The 17263-nt window shown below is 30.3% G+C and overlaps 1 protein-coding gene and 1 long non-coding RNA gene across 3 annotated transcripts; one reads left to right on the top strand and one right to left on the bottom strand.

The window, feature by feature from the left end:
• The first annotated feature begins 5690 nt into the window (after nt 1-5690).
• Nucleotides 5691-8107, top strand: LOC121116442 (thioredoxin-2). Of its 2 annotated transcripts, none has more exons than XM_040710695.2 (4): nt 5691-5828; nt 6656-6803; nt 6861-6992; nt 7872-8107. In XM_040710695.2, the coding sequence occupies exons 2-4, from the start codon at nt 6681-6683 to the stop codon at nt 7932-7934; spliced, it is 318 nt and encodes a 105-aa protein (XP_040566629.1). In that variant the 5' UTR covers nt 5691-5828; nt 6656-6680; the 3' UTR covers nt 7935-8107. The 2 variants fall into 2 exon arrangements, with proteins under 2 accessions (XP_040566629.1, XP_040566630.1); XM_040710696.2 differs by having other exon boundaries at nt 5824-6199.
• LOC121116441 (uncharacterized) lies at nt 7944-12646 on the bottom strand. The gene is made up of 3 exons (XR_011779594.1): nt 12137-12646; nt 11663-12027; nt 7944-8416 (listed from the first exon to the last, which is right to left on the bottom strand). It is a non-coding gene; the product is annotated as an uncharacterized lncRNA (long non-coding RNA).
• Nucleotides 12647-17263: the final 4617 nt, after the last annotated feature.

Raw genomic sequence — 17263 nt, 5'->3', positions numbered from 1 at the left:
ACGCGTCATTTAAAATTTTATATAACAAATTAGAAGCAGATACAATGATGAGTTTGGAAATTAACGTCCAAAAACATCCTACGAATGCCTTTTCCCCCAGGATTACCACATTCATTCTTGGTTTATTTTATTTTTACATACCGACAGGACCATAGAGAATATACATTATGGTAATAGCTCATTGGCAGGGCTATGCCGAGTCGTCAAAAAAATATTTGATAATATTACATGTTTTGTTTCTGGTTCGAACACATTACATAGTGAGATTTTGATAGTATGCATTGCAATTTTGGGGTAGAATCCCATAATTATTCCTAAAGAAAATATCCATTTAATGTTTTTATAGTAACAAACATAACATATTTTGATTTATAAATTCAAAGGAAACATCAATTTAAACCAAAAATAAACAATAACGACGAATAAACCTCATTTAATTATATATTAAGACGAAATGTAGGCGAAGTGGTTTAAGGCAAAAGTACCGACTGTCTAATTTTTTATTAGTGGTTCTACTATCTGTAGTAAAATAAATAAATATAGGAGTATTCTATGTCAGGAATTATCTAAGTTCATGTAAATGTATAACCTATTTGTATGCATTGATTAAAAACATTTAAGTATCGATTGCTTGAAAACAAGTACACAATATAGAATTATGTTCCAAGAACTTACAAATAGATTTATCTAAGAATTGAGTCCATGCAAAACGCCAATTGAATTTCATCCTTAATTCAATTTTAGCTTAACTTCAATCACGAAGAAACATATTAAACGACTCCAATAGAATTTTAGTCATGTCCATACATAAAATACTAGAAGTCTCAAGTTTTGTATAAAGCAGGGGTTTCCAAAGTGTGGGTCGCGCATAGAGAATATCTAGCAAGGTGGTTCATAATAATTTGTACCAAAATTTTATAAAATTATTTCAGCTAACATCGATATTATAGGACTTGCAAAAATTTGATTTTACGAGACATAGAGAATACATTTGTCTATGGCTACTAATAAATTGTTTTCTCATTTACAACTCTTTTTAATAAAAAAATCATTTTAAATAGCTCTAATACATTCAAAATTAAAAATTTCACTTTTTAAATTTGTGTTTTAAAAAAGATTAATTTTCGACAACTTTCAGGCATTTCCGATCTAATATTGGCAAAATTCGGTAAACTTTAGACTTTTATCCATCAAGTGGCATAATTTTATAATATTATATCCACGGATATAGACATTATTGTACTGGTGAAAATTTGTTTCCTATGCACAATGACTGATAAACAAATATGAAATATAAAAAGATGTTCTGACGTCATCTATAAAAAAACATTCAATCGAAAGTGTGATGTCATACTACAAGGAAGTCTCAAGGAGTTCTTGGAAGTGTTGTTATGTATTTTTAATTATAATTTAAAATTGTTATTACCAAATGTATTTTATATATTTATGTTAAATAAAATAATATATTTATTTATGTATAACCTCTATAATTTAATTAAAGGTTGCGTTGGAATAGAAATAGTAAAATAAACGTAAATAGATGGGGTAGAGTATAGGATACGGCATCTGCGGTTTATAAACATGAAATTTAAAAGAAGAAGTGACGTCATTTTTGGGAAGGTATGAGAAGAAAATTACATTTTTGACTTTAAAAAAGTGCAAACTCAGTGTTTATACAACAAATAGAAGAAGTCATTTTGGTGACGACAAAATTCTACATTCAATATACATCGTAGGAACCTATTAAAGGTCCTTGATTCAGATAATTTTGATTATTTGTAACCTACCTAGTAAATAATATTATTTATTAATATAACAACGTGAGTTGAAAATTTATCAAGGTGGTGATATAACTAATTATAACTCTCTTCAATGCCATGGTCTGCTCAAGGGATCTCGACTTTTAATGTGAGATCCATTTCACTTCGTCAATCTAATTTCCTTTAATGGAAATATCAAGGTGACTAGTGACTTCTAATCTTGTTAATAATTGACCCTATGCATAAATTACTTCAGATCTTCCACGGAATCATCGTATACTTCTACATATAAGAACTAAGGAGTTCCATAAAATGACAGAATAATAGATACATACCCAGTGAGGAGAAGAGAGGACCCACAGCTCCTTCATTGAAATGATTGAAAGTCAACTCTGCTTCGTCTCCTACTCTTAAGAAAACTATTCAATTAATAAGGGTCCTTCAGTTTCCTGAAAACGAAACTGAAACGCAAAAATCACTCATATTTATCAGTTGGACTTCGTGATATACGGTCTATGCGAATAATTATATAAACTGGACACTTCAAGCTCACGCCTGATTGCTTTATTACTACTGAGTCACTTTTGTCATTTGAAAACAAGTAGAAGATGACTATAGACTCGTAAATAGCAATTGTTTCTCTTTTCTCCATACTTTGGTCTGCAAGGCATATTCTATTCTGTTATTACATATAAATAATTATTCGAAGCTGTTAAGTGATTATGTATTTGACAAATATATAACAAACCTCTTGACTTCTGTAGACTTATGTTTGAAATATCTGAATATCATTGAAATTCCTAAACATATTGAGTCAGGAATCCTTCTCTAAATAGCCAAATTGCTTTTCACCATATTAGAATATTACTCTTGCAAAGATATAGGATCTCTACACAAATTAATAAATTATGAAATGTTTTCGATACTAGATAATGAGATGTTGTTTTACTGAAAACAATAGTTAAAATGTAGCAAAATAATAATACGATTGTAACTTTTGATTAAAAAAATAATAAAGTACTGATATATATTTATAGAACTATTATTGATCTGTATTACAGACTATTGCAAGCAATTTCAAAGTGGGAAATCTCTAGAAAACTTTATTTCCCGTGTATTATTCAAATATTTCCTAAAATCAATATCTCTTTCAATAGAGAAAAGTAAAAATCACAAGGCAACAGAGGCTTATTCAGTACATCATCTTCGGTTCTGTTAGCAAGATAAACTCTATATCAACATAAATTACTAATTAAGATCTAGTTGTAAATTTTCTTTTTTCACATGGTCGTTTCATGCTAAGAAAAAATAATATCCACTTATTTTAAATTTATAATTGATTTCTTCGCTATAATGATGGTTTTTTTTTAAATTATAAAACTGTACCTAGTATTAAGATAATGGTGTATATCCCCTATCTAAAGAAAATTGAAAAATATTCACAAATGATTAGATGCAGTTGTTCAAAGATACAACTACAAGGTAATAATAGTAATAGTTGTCTACCGTATTATATTCATTCTAGCTAAGGATTACCCAGCGTTGCTCAGGCTAAGGAGGGAGAAGAAATCCCATTGAAAATGGGCAAATTAATTAAGATAATTAAAGAATATATTCAGAAAATACTTCTATATACTACATATAGTAATAATTATTATATGAATGTTTCGTTATTGCCCAAAAAGATCCTAATAATTCTAATTCTCTTGGATTCTTCACACACTATATCAATCCGATTAAGTAAGGTAATTTACAAAGTCTCATCATCGGAACTCCACTGCCCCCCCCCCCTCAAAAAAAAAAATACTATTATTGCCTCTTGTAACCCTTAGTAGTGTATATGAATGTAAAAAAAATAATGTGGTATAAGCTTGAAACAACTACTTCAAAAAATTCCCAAAATCGAAATTCGCAAAGAAAATTGGAAAAAACTTTTTAAACTAATTTTTCAAAAAAATAGTTAATAGCATTTATTGGAATTGTAAAAGAAACACAAACTTACCAATATTTTTTTCGTACTTGCAAAAACAAAAAAGTTATGAACAATAATGTTATCGAAAAAATAATACTCGATAACTGGTTCATTATTGTAGATACTGCAAAAATTATATAATAAAATGTTTTGGAAATTGAAAATGCTTTAGATTATCCTTCATTATCCACCACCTTGATATATAGTGCCGAAGTTTCAGTTGATGGCACTGGAGTAGTGGATTATGAGTCAGCTGTTGTCGGGGACAAAGTATTATTATGAATTGAATCTTGTCAGCTATTAACAAATATCGCTTATTAGTTATCTGTAACAACTAAAATGTTTAAATGTCGCATCTATGGTTTATGCCAATGCAATTTCGTCAGATGATAGATGAAACATTTATTTGAATAATTTACATTTCAAACAAGCGCCACAAGTACCGTTTCGAGAATGAATATAGTTATTCGAGAATTGAATAATACATACTTAATAGTATTTATTTTTATATTTCAAAAATACGTAGAAAAAAAAGAAATCTAATTAAAGTTGTTGCACATGCATAAAACTAAAATTTAAAATAAACAAAAATATTTTTACCCAGTCCTAGATAAAAATTTATGATTTGTTTGAATTAAAAAAGATGGTATTATTGTGTCCATAGAAATAAAGGATTAAATATCGTATATATGGTTAATGCTAGCCTTATAAAATTTCGTCAAATGATAGATGAAATATTTTGGTTTAATAATTTATGATCTAAAGAAAAAGTGAATTGTATACTTCGTTATTTTAACCTTGAAAAATATATATTAGTTATTTTAACCTTGAAAAATATCACCCTTATTTTGCAAAAAGCCAAAAAAAGAACAACTATGTACCTATTTAAAAAGAATGTACCGGTATCCCTCCTGCTACTTATTAACTTAGATGATAGATTGAGTGATTTTTACCATCAGGAAAAACTAGAACTAACGTTACGAAATAGGTTCATAGTAGGTTTTTCTAGAGGCAACTGCCTATGAATAATATGTTGTGTGTACACACACAAATCACAATACATGTGGTAACCCACTTTAAGACTAGACTGTACCGACACAACACTTGTGACTAGGCATGCAAAAGGCAGTTCAATTGCCTTCAGCTTTATATTTTTTTCTATATGGTAAAGATAAACCCACACCCGAGGAAATGTCATACAAAATATGGTAACTTTTAGAGATATCGGATAGCATATCTTCTGACAAAGATATTTATAGACTATTATAAATTATAATGGTCATTGATCACTATTAAATGATACCATGAATCGTGATACGCTAGATTTAGAATTTTCAAAATAGGGAGGAATAATTAATTAGAATTCTTGCTCATATCAAAGTATATTTTTATTTCAATATTTATCATCAGCGCCACTTACCTAATGTTCACATCCCTATATCAATCCATAGAATTATAGACACTCTAGAATTCCATGATCAATTGAACAAGTGTTTTCTTTATAACAAAATAATTCATTGAATTCTTTTCATAGTAATATGGATCTATAAAAGTTAAAATAACATTAGCTAAATTGATATACAAGTACTTTAAAACAGGTATATAAATAATTAACTATGTTATCTATTCCAGCTATATGCCACTGCTCAAGCATTGCTACAAATGATATAACTTATAAATTAACAAGGACAAAGTCTATATTGTTAAAAAGCTCTGATGCATGCAAGTATCTTGCTGATTCATGTAGCCTCCAGCCTACACGTACTCACTGGCCGGCCGGAAGTTTATGTGTTTCTTCCTCTAGCTATATAAAATAATATCGTTTAATTATTTATTAATTATTCGGCGCGTATTTTTTGTAACTAAGTTCCCTGATTGGTGGTCGTCCAATGACGTCATTGGAGCGTTAAACGTTTAACTTTTTAAAGAAGAGCACCTCATGTTTTATTTAATAAACGTTCACGCTTTTTGGCGTTGTTGTTATTGCTTTATTTTATCCTATATTTATCCTCCCTCTTTTTTATTATTGTTCCATAGTATTGTATGTTAGCGACTCTACGTGTAAAGCCAACTAGGGAATTTCATAGCTTCATCATGTAAGTTAACTTAACAATATTAGTAATATATTTATTATATTTTTCATTTTTGCACAAGTATATACCCGATTTTTTTTTTTGTAAATTCTTATGATTTGAAAGTCACTTTCAGTTGATGTAACTTTTAACTGTTTAATTATGATAAATTGTTACTTAAATAAAATGTAATTATTGACTCATGGCAGGCCTCTTCTTGATTGAAGTAGCGGCCTACTGAATTATTTCCTAGGTATTTGCCATTATTTTGGTTGTACTTCCTTGTGCATGAAATTAAATGAGAGGATTTATATGATATGGACAAGAAACAAGGCCCCTCCTCACAATTGGATGCGGCTCTTTGTTGCTCATGCTTGATGAGAAGAATGACTGAGGTGAAGAACACATCGATAATACCTTGATTTCCATGGCTCCTTCTTTTCTTTAATACCCCCCCCCCCACCTTAAATTGTCCTTGTCCTTCTATAAGTTGTATACCTATTGATACTTTCTAAGTACATAATAATTAATATCAGGTATGATGTTATTACATCATACTTTCTTCTCACCTTCCTATCTGGCTCCCACCAATAGCTCATTAATTAATTATAGCTATGTATGTAAGTGATTATATGTATAGCATCAGTAGTGTAAAATTAAGGTTTTTTCTGTAAGGTGAGGGAAAGCAACCAATACTTTAAATAATGAATGTGGCCTGACTCTATACATTCCCCCCCGCCCTTACCTCTCTAAGAACTCTCCTTGTTAAAATACATATACTAAACTAATATCAATAATAACAAGTATATCATATTAATGTTTTTCACAATTATTATTCTTACTTATTACAGATTTAACCATTAATATTATTCCAAAATGGTCATTGAAATTAAGGACCTCTCTTCTTTCAACTCCCAACTCTCAGAAGCTGGAACAAAGTTGGTTGTAGTTGATTTTTTCGCCACCTGGTGTGGTCCTTGCAAGGTTATTGCTCCACAAGTAATCTTTTCATCGTGTAGTGTGTAGATTTTTATTGATATCTTTATATCTATATAGATTGAGGAATGGGCTAAAAGCATGGATGATGTTGTTTTTATAAAGGTTGACGTAGATGAGGCCGAAGATGTTGCCCAACACTACAATATCACTGCCATGCCCACTTTTATGTTATTCAAGGAGACTAAAAAGGTATTTTTTATTTTATTTACTTTTACGTTAATGTAGCTTTGAATTGTCATAAACTATATAAAATTTTTGACTTATTAATTGGTTGTTATGTAAAAGTTATTTAAGATACAGAGATACGTTATGAGTTGACAAAACAATTTTGTACAAAAATGTTCGTTTTATTTTTATACAGAGTGCTACTGTATTCCAGTCTCACAAAAACAAAATGATACCCCGTTCGTATTAATAACAAATTTCATAGGTATGAAATATCTACACACAGTGCTCATAGTTTGATGACGCTAAAGTGAATGTGGCCCTAATTCTGGAACACACTCCAATATTTCATTGGCCTATTTCGTTGAATTATTGGATTTGTATTCAAATGTAAGGGATAAGTTGAGATACCCAAGAATGTTTACCATAGTTTAGTGTCTACATTTACTGTGAAGGTTAATTTCAAATAAAATTAATCAATTTCTTATGATTTTATTTTGACGATAATTTTTGCTTATAAGTGCAATTTACATTGCCTCAAAAGGATTACTCATAATATTTTGTTGATAGAATTAAACGATAATTCGTTGAAGAGTTTACGTAATCATGACTCAATTTTGGGGAAAATCATTCAAGGTTATTTTTGTGTTGACGGGCCACATATCTACTTGCATCAAGTGACTCAGTTCCTCTCAAGTCACATACAACAAATTACTCCTCAATATGACTTTAAAAGAGTACATGTTTATTTTACTCTGGGTGACTTGAGTCACCTTGGTCCAGTCGCTCGTGTGCACTTGTCTTTTATTAGTCATTCTTTTATTGTGTTATTTTATATATTTATTAGAGAATTATATCAAATAAACTAGCTCATCATATCTTTTTTTTTCAATTACTCTCTAGGTCGCTGATTTAATGGGAGCCAACGTTACTAAACTTGAAGAACTCATTAATAGTAATAAATAATTATACAAGTTCTATAATTATTTGTGTTTAATAAATTTGTAATATTTATCATCACCTGAAATCAATTCTAATATACAATATGTGTGATCAACATTTCAATTATGATATAAAGTATTATTATTTGCAATTAAGATTATTATGAATAAAATAGTGTCAATCAAGAATTAATTAAATTATGCATTGCTTTAAGTTCTGTGGATTTCGAAAAATCAATATTTGTTTGGATGTTTTTTCAGCTACGTAGTGGTATCATTATTATAAATTTGGTCTTCTATAATAGACTTCAATATATCATTAGGAGACTCGGAGGATGAAGAAAGAAGGAAACTCGTTTCTTTAGGAGAAGAAGGTGTGTTTGAAGGTGAGGCAAAGGATGAACAATCTGTCAGCATTGGAGTAGTAAAAGGGACGGCTTCATTAATAATAGCACCATAATCCTTAATTCCTCTTCTCCATTTGGCTCTTCGATTTTGAAACCAAACCTTCAAGAGTAAAAATATTCAGTAATGTTGTTAATGCACATAATCATTGCTTTTATGAAGGAAGAGGTTGGCACATAGCATATAAAGTATCATATATTATGTAATCGACGTTCCTTTTTATTACTTTTTTGTGCAGATCTCAAAAAATTTCGTTTCAGTCCAAATTTAAGACCCGTATGCAAATTGACAATTTAATGTTTAGAATGTAATAAGTTCGGATTAATCGGTAAAATTTACCATCAATTTGAACCCTTCCTTATACAAAAAATTGTGGGTTAAGTTTGTTACTGAGTTTCAATCCCATTTCTTTAAGGGTATCCCAAACTTTATCATATTTAAATAAAAGCAACTTAAAGTTATGTATTAATATCAGTTTATATTAATGGTCTCTCATATAATAGCTATATAGCATAGACACGAACATGGAATCTTATCATGTTACTGTTGGTAAGATGGAAAGGAAAAATCTTTCATTGGGGGCTTTGTACATTGTAAGTACGCAGGGGTGATGAGAAATGGCGAAGACAAGTTAAGACTTATGATGTACGTATTTGATAAGGAGAGAGGTTAAATAAATGTTTATCAAATGCAAACATATTGAAGCAAAAAATAAGTGATTTGATGTACTTAATATATTTATGAACTATGTAATTGTACATCTATTTACACAAATGCATTGTTTAAATCAATTTTTTGATGCACTTTGGATAAAAACAATTTTCCTGAAACTAAGGTAATATTAACTGTTCAATATACAGATTGTATAATAAGTGCTAAGAAATACACCATTTTCGAATGATATTATACATTCTAAATTAAATATACAGTATGTATTCTAGTATTTTATGTTATTTTATAAATTGATCAATGAACACGTAGCAATTTTTCTTGTGATTTATATTATCTATTTTTTTAAATCAAAATATGAATCCAATGTTGGAAATTATAATTTCGTGTCTGGTAGTGATGGATATCAAATCACGTTTTGTCTTCAGTATAACAAAACGATACAATTGAATAATTTAGCTACATTATAATGTTTTTTATATGATTAAGATGGGATATTATGATCAATATCGAGGGATTGGCAGCTGTGGGGAAAAAGTTATTACTACAATTCGAGTCTTTGAATATTTTCATCGAGCTCTTGAATATATAAAATTGAGTCCTCAGATTTCTTTTGAGCTCATCTCAAGTCCACATTTATAATATATGTTTGTTAAGAATAAGGGTTTTGTTGAGCTCAGTATAAATTAGGGGTCGAGTTCTAGTCTAGTCTTTGATTCTGAGATTGCAAGTCCTCAATGTAGGACTTCAGTCCTAAATTAGGATTGATACCAATACTAATATGATCATTTTAACTTGATGTTATGTGAAGGATATATTTAGGAACAATATACATCTACAAAATGAATAAACACTGATTCATGAAGCTATATTATTTTTTAATTTCAGCATGATGCATCATCTCTTTCAATGGTATTCTTTTTACGAGTGAATGTAAAAATTATATTATTCATTGAAATGATACGTAAAAAGCTTTTATAGAGTAATTGCAGACTAATAATTTTAAATTTGATGTTCAATGTGAGTGTCTTTCTATCATTCAGTGGCAGGGGTTATCAAATATTATGTAGCTTAGCAATATTTTGTATAGATTAATCGTTAGATAACCTTTTCAATAAACATTTTTGCAAAATATGGAATTAGTCCATATTCTCCTTGTTAAACCACAAAGCTCTTACAACCTGTAGTAATAAGGTAACTATTTGGTGTATAACTTACTAATTGTGTGTCTGGAGCAAATGTGTAATAAGTACAATAAAATTGCTTTGAGATATCGGCAAATAAAATATATTAACTAATTAATCTAAATTTTTACGTCGGTTTTACAAAAGGTATTTCATATTTGCAAAAGTGTTCGTCAAACATGGAGAGTTAAATTAATGTAAGCTTAATATGCCATTTTTGACAAAAAGTGAGTAGCTCTACTTTTTTTCATGGTTTTAGCGTAAGCGAGGCTAAGGGCAAAAATTAATGAACGGAACCCTTTTCTTCCTTTCCTTTGTTAAAATTTGAGATTTCTATAAATATTTTAACTTCTTGATAAAGTAAAATATGTTAAAAAAGGCCAAGCCATCTTTGGACTTATATCCATGTTGACTTTTTTTTTTAGAAAATAATATTATTTCTATTTTAAAACTAACTATTTTTTTTGAACTGCTAATCTTTTTTTCATTTTTATTTATAAAAAAATTATATTTTATTATTTTGAAATTCTATTCCAGCATAAGGGCCCAATAAAATGGAGCCTGGGGAAAGTGGCCTCACTATCCCACGTAAAACCGGCATTGGGCCCACGTAATACTGTGATCAAATAATTGTCGTTTTTCACGACCCTATATTTTCATCAAATTTTCAACAAAACGCTCTAGCACGCAAAACCTCATTTTAGAGCATAAAAACTAGAGGTTATGGTTCAAAATTAGTTATAGATTACAGTAAAGGTAAAAAAAATCATGAAAACTGAATATAATGCTATAAATTAACGTTAATTTTTCATTTATATATATTTAAAAATAAATTTCGATTAATAATTCCGAACTTTGACGGTTTGAGTAAACTTTATAGGGAGGTACCTTAATTGGTCAGAATTGTCTTAAAAATAAAAATCCAGAACGCTGAGTTGTGACGTCTGAATGCTTCCTAGAGAATTATGAATAAGTGAATTATTCAGGCCTGTGTTTAAAATATTAATCAAATTTTGTATTCTATGTTACATATTGAAGTTGCTTAGATCAAAATATGATAACTAAATCATATGCAACAAAACATTATTATGAAAAAGTTGTTATAAAATTGTCCTATTCGTATTTGATTTTCGGTATCAGTCGGAAAGTTTCAAAAACAATATTTTAAGAAAGTTCAAGATCAATCCAATTCTGTGAAACGTTAAAATTGAAAAAAAAAACAGTAAATATTGATTGGTATCTTGAAAATATGTTTTTTGGAATTAAACCATTCTTGTTTAATATAGAAATAGAATAAATAATCTTTGGCAAAAAATGTGTTTTCGATAGAAGTTGAAATATATTATACTAATTTCCCTGGTTTAGAACCCAGATAAACGGGTTTGTCAAATAAAAATTAGTTTATTTACAACAACTTCCAATAATGGTTACGCATTGAAATTTTTTTAGTAATTTAGAAGTAAAAGTATTTTGATTGATTCTTCATATAAATTACCTGAACTCGGGCTTCTGAGAGTCCCAATTTATCAGCAATGAGCTCTCGGAAATAAACATCTGGATAGTGAGTAGATTCAAATGCTATTTCCAATTCACATAACTGGAAATGTGAAAATGATGTTCGATGCCTCTTGAGGTGTCTACGGTAAAGCTTTGAGCGGCTTATTATCGATTCCTGGCTAGTGACGATTTCTTCTTTGGAACTTGAACTTAGTGATGATATGTTTAATTTTTCATCCTGTTTTCCTTGTAGATCCAATTGTACGGGGATTAAAGGTTTCAATGTAAAATGTATTTGGGGTGAGTTTGACTCATTCAAGAGCCGATTTGGTTCAAAGGACTGCTCCAAATATGAAGAGGTATCTATTGTTAGTGCAAAGATATTTCAATGTTGTTAAATGTTCTTATTCAAATATAATACATTCTTAAAATGTATGCTATTAATACTCTGAAAAGCCCGTGTAAAACTGACCTGCATTATAATTATTTATCAACTTGATGGTAGAAAATGACTTGCAAATAAATAATATTTTTACTAAATCTACTTATGTTTCCTGTTAAGTATCATCCTTCCAATGACTTTCACCATGTAAAATTTCATGACTATATGTTACTGTGCACAGTGCCCTTCTTCCTTGTTCCTACTATGATTAAGTAAATCCGGAACCTAACATTTGAAAATATTTTTGCACTATTTAACTAATATCGAGAGCGTCGTAACTGTTTCTTGAGATGTATTCGATTTAATCTCTTCAATTCTTTTATTGTCTTGAAGCTCCAGAACTTTGTCGTTCGAATAAAGGGACTCATCTTCTTCTCCATGTTCACTTGTACTAGGCCAATCGAAGTCGAGACTCAAAAAATCCATTTAGAACATAATTAAATTAAAAAGTTTTTTGTTGTTTTTTTCTCTCTTTTGACCTGTGTCTTTATTGGATTTACTTCTAATTTTACATTCTTACTCCATGGAACAAACTCATATGATTTCCTTTCTTTCTGCTCCTTGATGGGAAACCAAACAAGTGCTCTCGGAGTATGTCTCTATACATATTTAAAAGGCAGGTTTTTACCTTTAATGGTTTCTCAGACAAGAGACACAATTTTATTTCTTCGCAGATATATTCTCAGCTTTAATAGCAACCATATCTAGACATTCCAATTAAGAAAACTCAATGCCCTAGAGATGTTGCATAGTATCCTTCAACCAAAAAACATCAGTCTTGATATTTTCTAAGTATACCCCAATTTATATCCCTGTCACATATTTTTATTGTGCTTGGATGTTGCTCGCCTTATAGACTATGACACTTCAAACTCAGCATTTAATGTCCAATAGTTCGGAAACTCGGTATGAAAACAGTATTTGTCGTGGTGGGTATAGTGACGTGCCTTAGAGCCAACTAAATCAAAAAATATTTCTGGGTGTGCAAAAAAGCATTTCATTCAATAACAGACTCCACGACAGACCTAAGATTTTCTGGTAAAAATCTAGAGTAAACAATCAGTTCAAAAAAATGCTTAAGTCCATCCTTAAAAAACGTGTTTTACTTGATTAGGCACCATACTGGAGTGTAGACTTTAAGCACGTAGTTGACAAGTACTTGCAGTTTTTTTATGGATTATGAGTATTTGCGTAAAGGGTGAGTAAACGATTAGAAGTAGTAAGCCATTTTGAGTATGCCAATTTTCCAGGTTTACGGTTTGCCAGCTCAGGTGTACAGGAACCAGTTGAAATAGCTTGACATATTTTAAGACATATAATTTTGATCTGTACTTAGTTGATCGACCACATTCCTCGTCATGTTAGGAAAATTATAATCCACTGCAGAAAAAGGAACGACATTTTCATTTTCACAGCCAGTCAATCGTTTGCCAATTGGTCCGTAATATTCTTCAGGACACCATCTAAATTCAAAAATAAATGACGAAGGGGTAACTCATTGGCATGAAGCAGACAAATGCGCTAATGTAACGGTATTTCTAAATATTGAATCACGCCACCTTTTTAAGGTACTTTCTGAAATAGGTTTTTAACAGTTGAATATCTCGTTTCTTCGTTGCCATTGGAATCGAACCTTTGGTCCAAATATTTGTTATCTCTTTATGGGCAATCGCATAAATACCATAATTAGATAGATTTTTTCCATTATGATTTAATTTCAAGTCGTTTTTGACAAATAAAATAAATTTAATGACGTCGTTTATAGCTGGTAGCTGGCGATCATTAAGTTCTTTGTATGGTGCCAATATAAAACAAATAGTTTCACTACGCCTCGAACTCATTACTTATAAGCCACAAAATTCACTTGCTAAAATTTTAAAGCTATACTTTCATAGGATAAACATTACTCAAGCAATTATGAAAACTATCTTGAGTAAAGTTATGAAAACCTCTAAACAGGTTTAAGCTAGATTAAGTTTGCAGGTCGAAACCTAACACTCGCGACATTGTACTTTCATAGCATAAGAAGTAATTTAGCAAAAGTGTGTGAGAGTAAACAAATGGGTTCAACGTGGAATCGCCATAGCTCATGGACATCACACTCTGAGTTATTCTCTTGAACTTCATGTGTGTATATGTTCGCGCCCCGGTGATTCCTAGAGAAAGAAATATACTTCATTTCACCAACAGATTCCTAGGTTATATGGAGTAATTGTAATACTATAATGTTTACTTATACTTATTCAGTGCAACCCCATCTTACCAATTAAAGGAACATTAAAAAAAAGAGAGAGACAACAAAAAAGAGGGCTACACAAATCCACCCGATGACGTTGTTTATTAGCTCCCTACATAACTGTGTTTGCAGCTGGAATAAAAGCCATTTACTCATTTTTAGGTAAAAGACTGTGTTAAATTATGTGAATCAGAAAAGATAACGACAAGGTCACACTTATGGAAAGAAGAAAAAAAGTCATGGTTAACTGCATCCTGATTTGGAGACATTTGCAAGGCTACACGAAGACGAGATTACACTAAATTAGCTGAGTCTATTTGTGTTGCACCAACTCTTGTTTCTGCCGCTATCTCCCATGGTAAAGCTCAAATATTTTTATACCACCGATAATATAGTCAAGGAATGTGGGTTGTTCATTGATCCTGAGTATAAATTTTTGGCTGGCTTTCCTGATGGATGTGTCGGTGAAAACGCTATTTTTAAAATTAAAAGCCCCCTTTCAGGACAAAACGAAAAAAATTGTACAGGTCCCAATTTTCATTCTTAGAAATTCGAAATGGAGAAATAAAGCTGAAAAAGAATCATAATTACTTTTACCAGATTCATGGACAACTTTGTGTGACTAGGAAGTCAAAATGTTTTTTCGTAGTCTGCACATTTAAAGATTTATTTATTGAGGAAGTATTTTTTGACAATCACTTCTTTTCTAAAAAAAAATTCTTCATCCTCTTATGTACAAAACTTTATGATAAATATTTTGTTCAATACATATCAAGGAATATTTAATTTCGTATTTAGAATATTCATTTAGTTATAATAAAATATTCATTTCTTGAAATACATAATATCAACATGTGTTTGTTTTGTGTATTACTATACATATATGTACTTATATCAGCAAAAATGTCGTCGACGGAAGTTCAAGGTATGTTTGTAGTAATTAATGCCTCTGTCATTTCAAATTATGTTTAACCTGTAATGATAAAAAATGAAGCTATAAAAGGGTCATAACTACTTTTACCAAATACATGGATAGAACAATATAGTACGTATCGCAGCCCCGAAGGACAATTCTGATTTTCTTGTATTTTATCTAGGGATTTTTCTTAACTATATTCTGACGGAAGTTACATAAAACGAAGCAAAAATATAAAATGCGGTCTCCTTTTCTATTTTTATTGCAATCAAATTATCCCTGGATAATTTTATAAGTCTAAGCGAGTCCTATGACTCGCTCAACATGAATTCGCTTAGAAGCGATTTTCCTGTCATTAAGAACAGTGGATCCTGGAAGTTGATTGATGCCTCGCATTGACGTTGATGTATTAACTTTTGCGTTTTAATTAGCAAAAAGGTCTTGCACCATAATGCCTCTATCGGCCAGGATATAATCTCCTTTTGAAAGTTGAGCATCCTTGATTCATTCTGATCTTTCAATTATTTGACGGTCACTAAATATGCCTCCAAACGGCAATCCACCATTTCAAAGAAAGGCTCATGTCTGAAGGAAATTTGAATCCCCTCTCCTTGAGCAACCAGAAAAAAACAAATGGATGTCATATCCAGAAGATGTATTTAAAATTTTATTTTAAACAATGATTTACAATGGGTTTACTTTGATCAGATTAACTATTAAGGCTTTTTCTCACTAGTGAAACCAAGCGGTATAGTTTATAAGCTCAAAGCTCTCACAACTTATTATGAAAAATATTGTGATAAAGTTCATGGAAATCCTCAAAACAAGTTTAATATTGAGGGAGCTTTTAGGACAAAATTAGTAAAATTCGAAATTTCTAGGAACCTGGTGATGCCTGCATATCAATTCGTCGTGTATCTCAAACTTATAAATATAATAAATGACATTTTTATTTTGTTGAATAACAACAAATAAGAAGAATTACTAAAAAAAACTATTAACTAAATTTTAAGTATATTTTTTTTAGTTTTTGTCGTGGATTTTAATCTTTACTTTACTTACGCTATTTTTCTATATTTTGGATCATTGATTTTAATCATAAAGTAACTCTCAAAATTCAATTCTCTATTATTTTAGACAAACGTTTAAATTTGTGAATACGTAAGTTTTTACAAGACTTTGAAGATTAGTAAAGCCCTCCAAACGATGCACAATTTTTTTTTCTTTTCTATTTTTGTAATCCGTGTAAAATTACGCAAATATTGATAACTCCATTATTCGCATAGAACAAATAAAATACGGAAAACCCGTTAATATAAATTTGTAAGTCTGTTTTTGATGTTATCACACATTGAATCCAAAACAGTCGAACAAAACAGGCGGAAATTTAGTTAGTAGACGCATAAAATATCCAAGTATATTCCATGATATTTTTTCTGGGCTTTGAAGTCATTAAGAGGCTGCTTTTAACCGATATAAAAACTCCTTTCCATCTCTCTTTCTATATCACGGCGTTACCTCGCTATCACAAAAATATCTGCTATCAATTCACTAATCTCTCTTGATACGTCATGGCTATTTCATAATTTATTCTTTTCAATAAATATAAAAATTCTGGATACATAATATGTAAATGATATTCTGGGAGGACTTAAGGTATAAATAGCATTTGATATGATTTACATATTTGGCTAACTACCAAATAATTCTGAATCTTTTTTCTGTTTCTTTTTCGAGGAAAGGTTGCGTGATACAATAAACAAGGATGTATCTCTCCTTCTCCCCTTTTCTCCTTCTGTCTCTTTCCACATCCCCATTTCTCTGTCTGTTTTTACCCCCTACATACTTTCTTTATATTCCCGTTAATTCAGTCCTGTATCGTGGGAATCTTCAGCTAGTATATACTAAAACAAGGCATTAGGGGTTATAGTCCGTGTATTTGTTGATCCTGTTTGACATCCAATAGTTGATTATTAATGAAAAACGATTTTCCTTTTTTCAAAAC

Source organism: Lepeophtheirus salmonis, chromosome 4 (assembly GCF_016086655.4).
Source record: "Lepeophtheirus salmonis chromosome 4, UVic_Lsal_1.4, whole genome shotgun sequence".
Taxonomy (NCBI): Eukaryota; Metazoa; Arthropoda; class Copepoda; order Siphonostomatoida; family Caligidae; genus Lepeophtheirus; species Lepeophtheirus salmonis.
The sequence above is the reverse complement of the archived record's forward strand: the minus strand, read 5'-3'. Positions and strand labels throughout refer to the sequence as shown.

Bases quoted from the DNA above. Each gene is read 5' to 3' on its own strand.
- LOC121116442 (XM_040710695.2), top strand. From the start codon at position 6,681: ATGGTCATTGAAATTAAGGACCTCTCTTCTTTCAACTCCCAACTCTCA. The intron at 6,804-6,860 runs GTAATCTTTTCA...ATATCTATATAG, and splicing joins GCAAGGTTATTGCTCCACAA to ATTGAGGAATGGGCTAAAAG. The intron at 6,993-7,871 runs GTATTTTTTATT...ATTACTCTCTAG, and splicing joins TATTCAAGGAGACTAAAAAG to GTCGCTGATTTAATGGGAGC.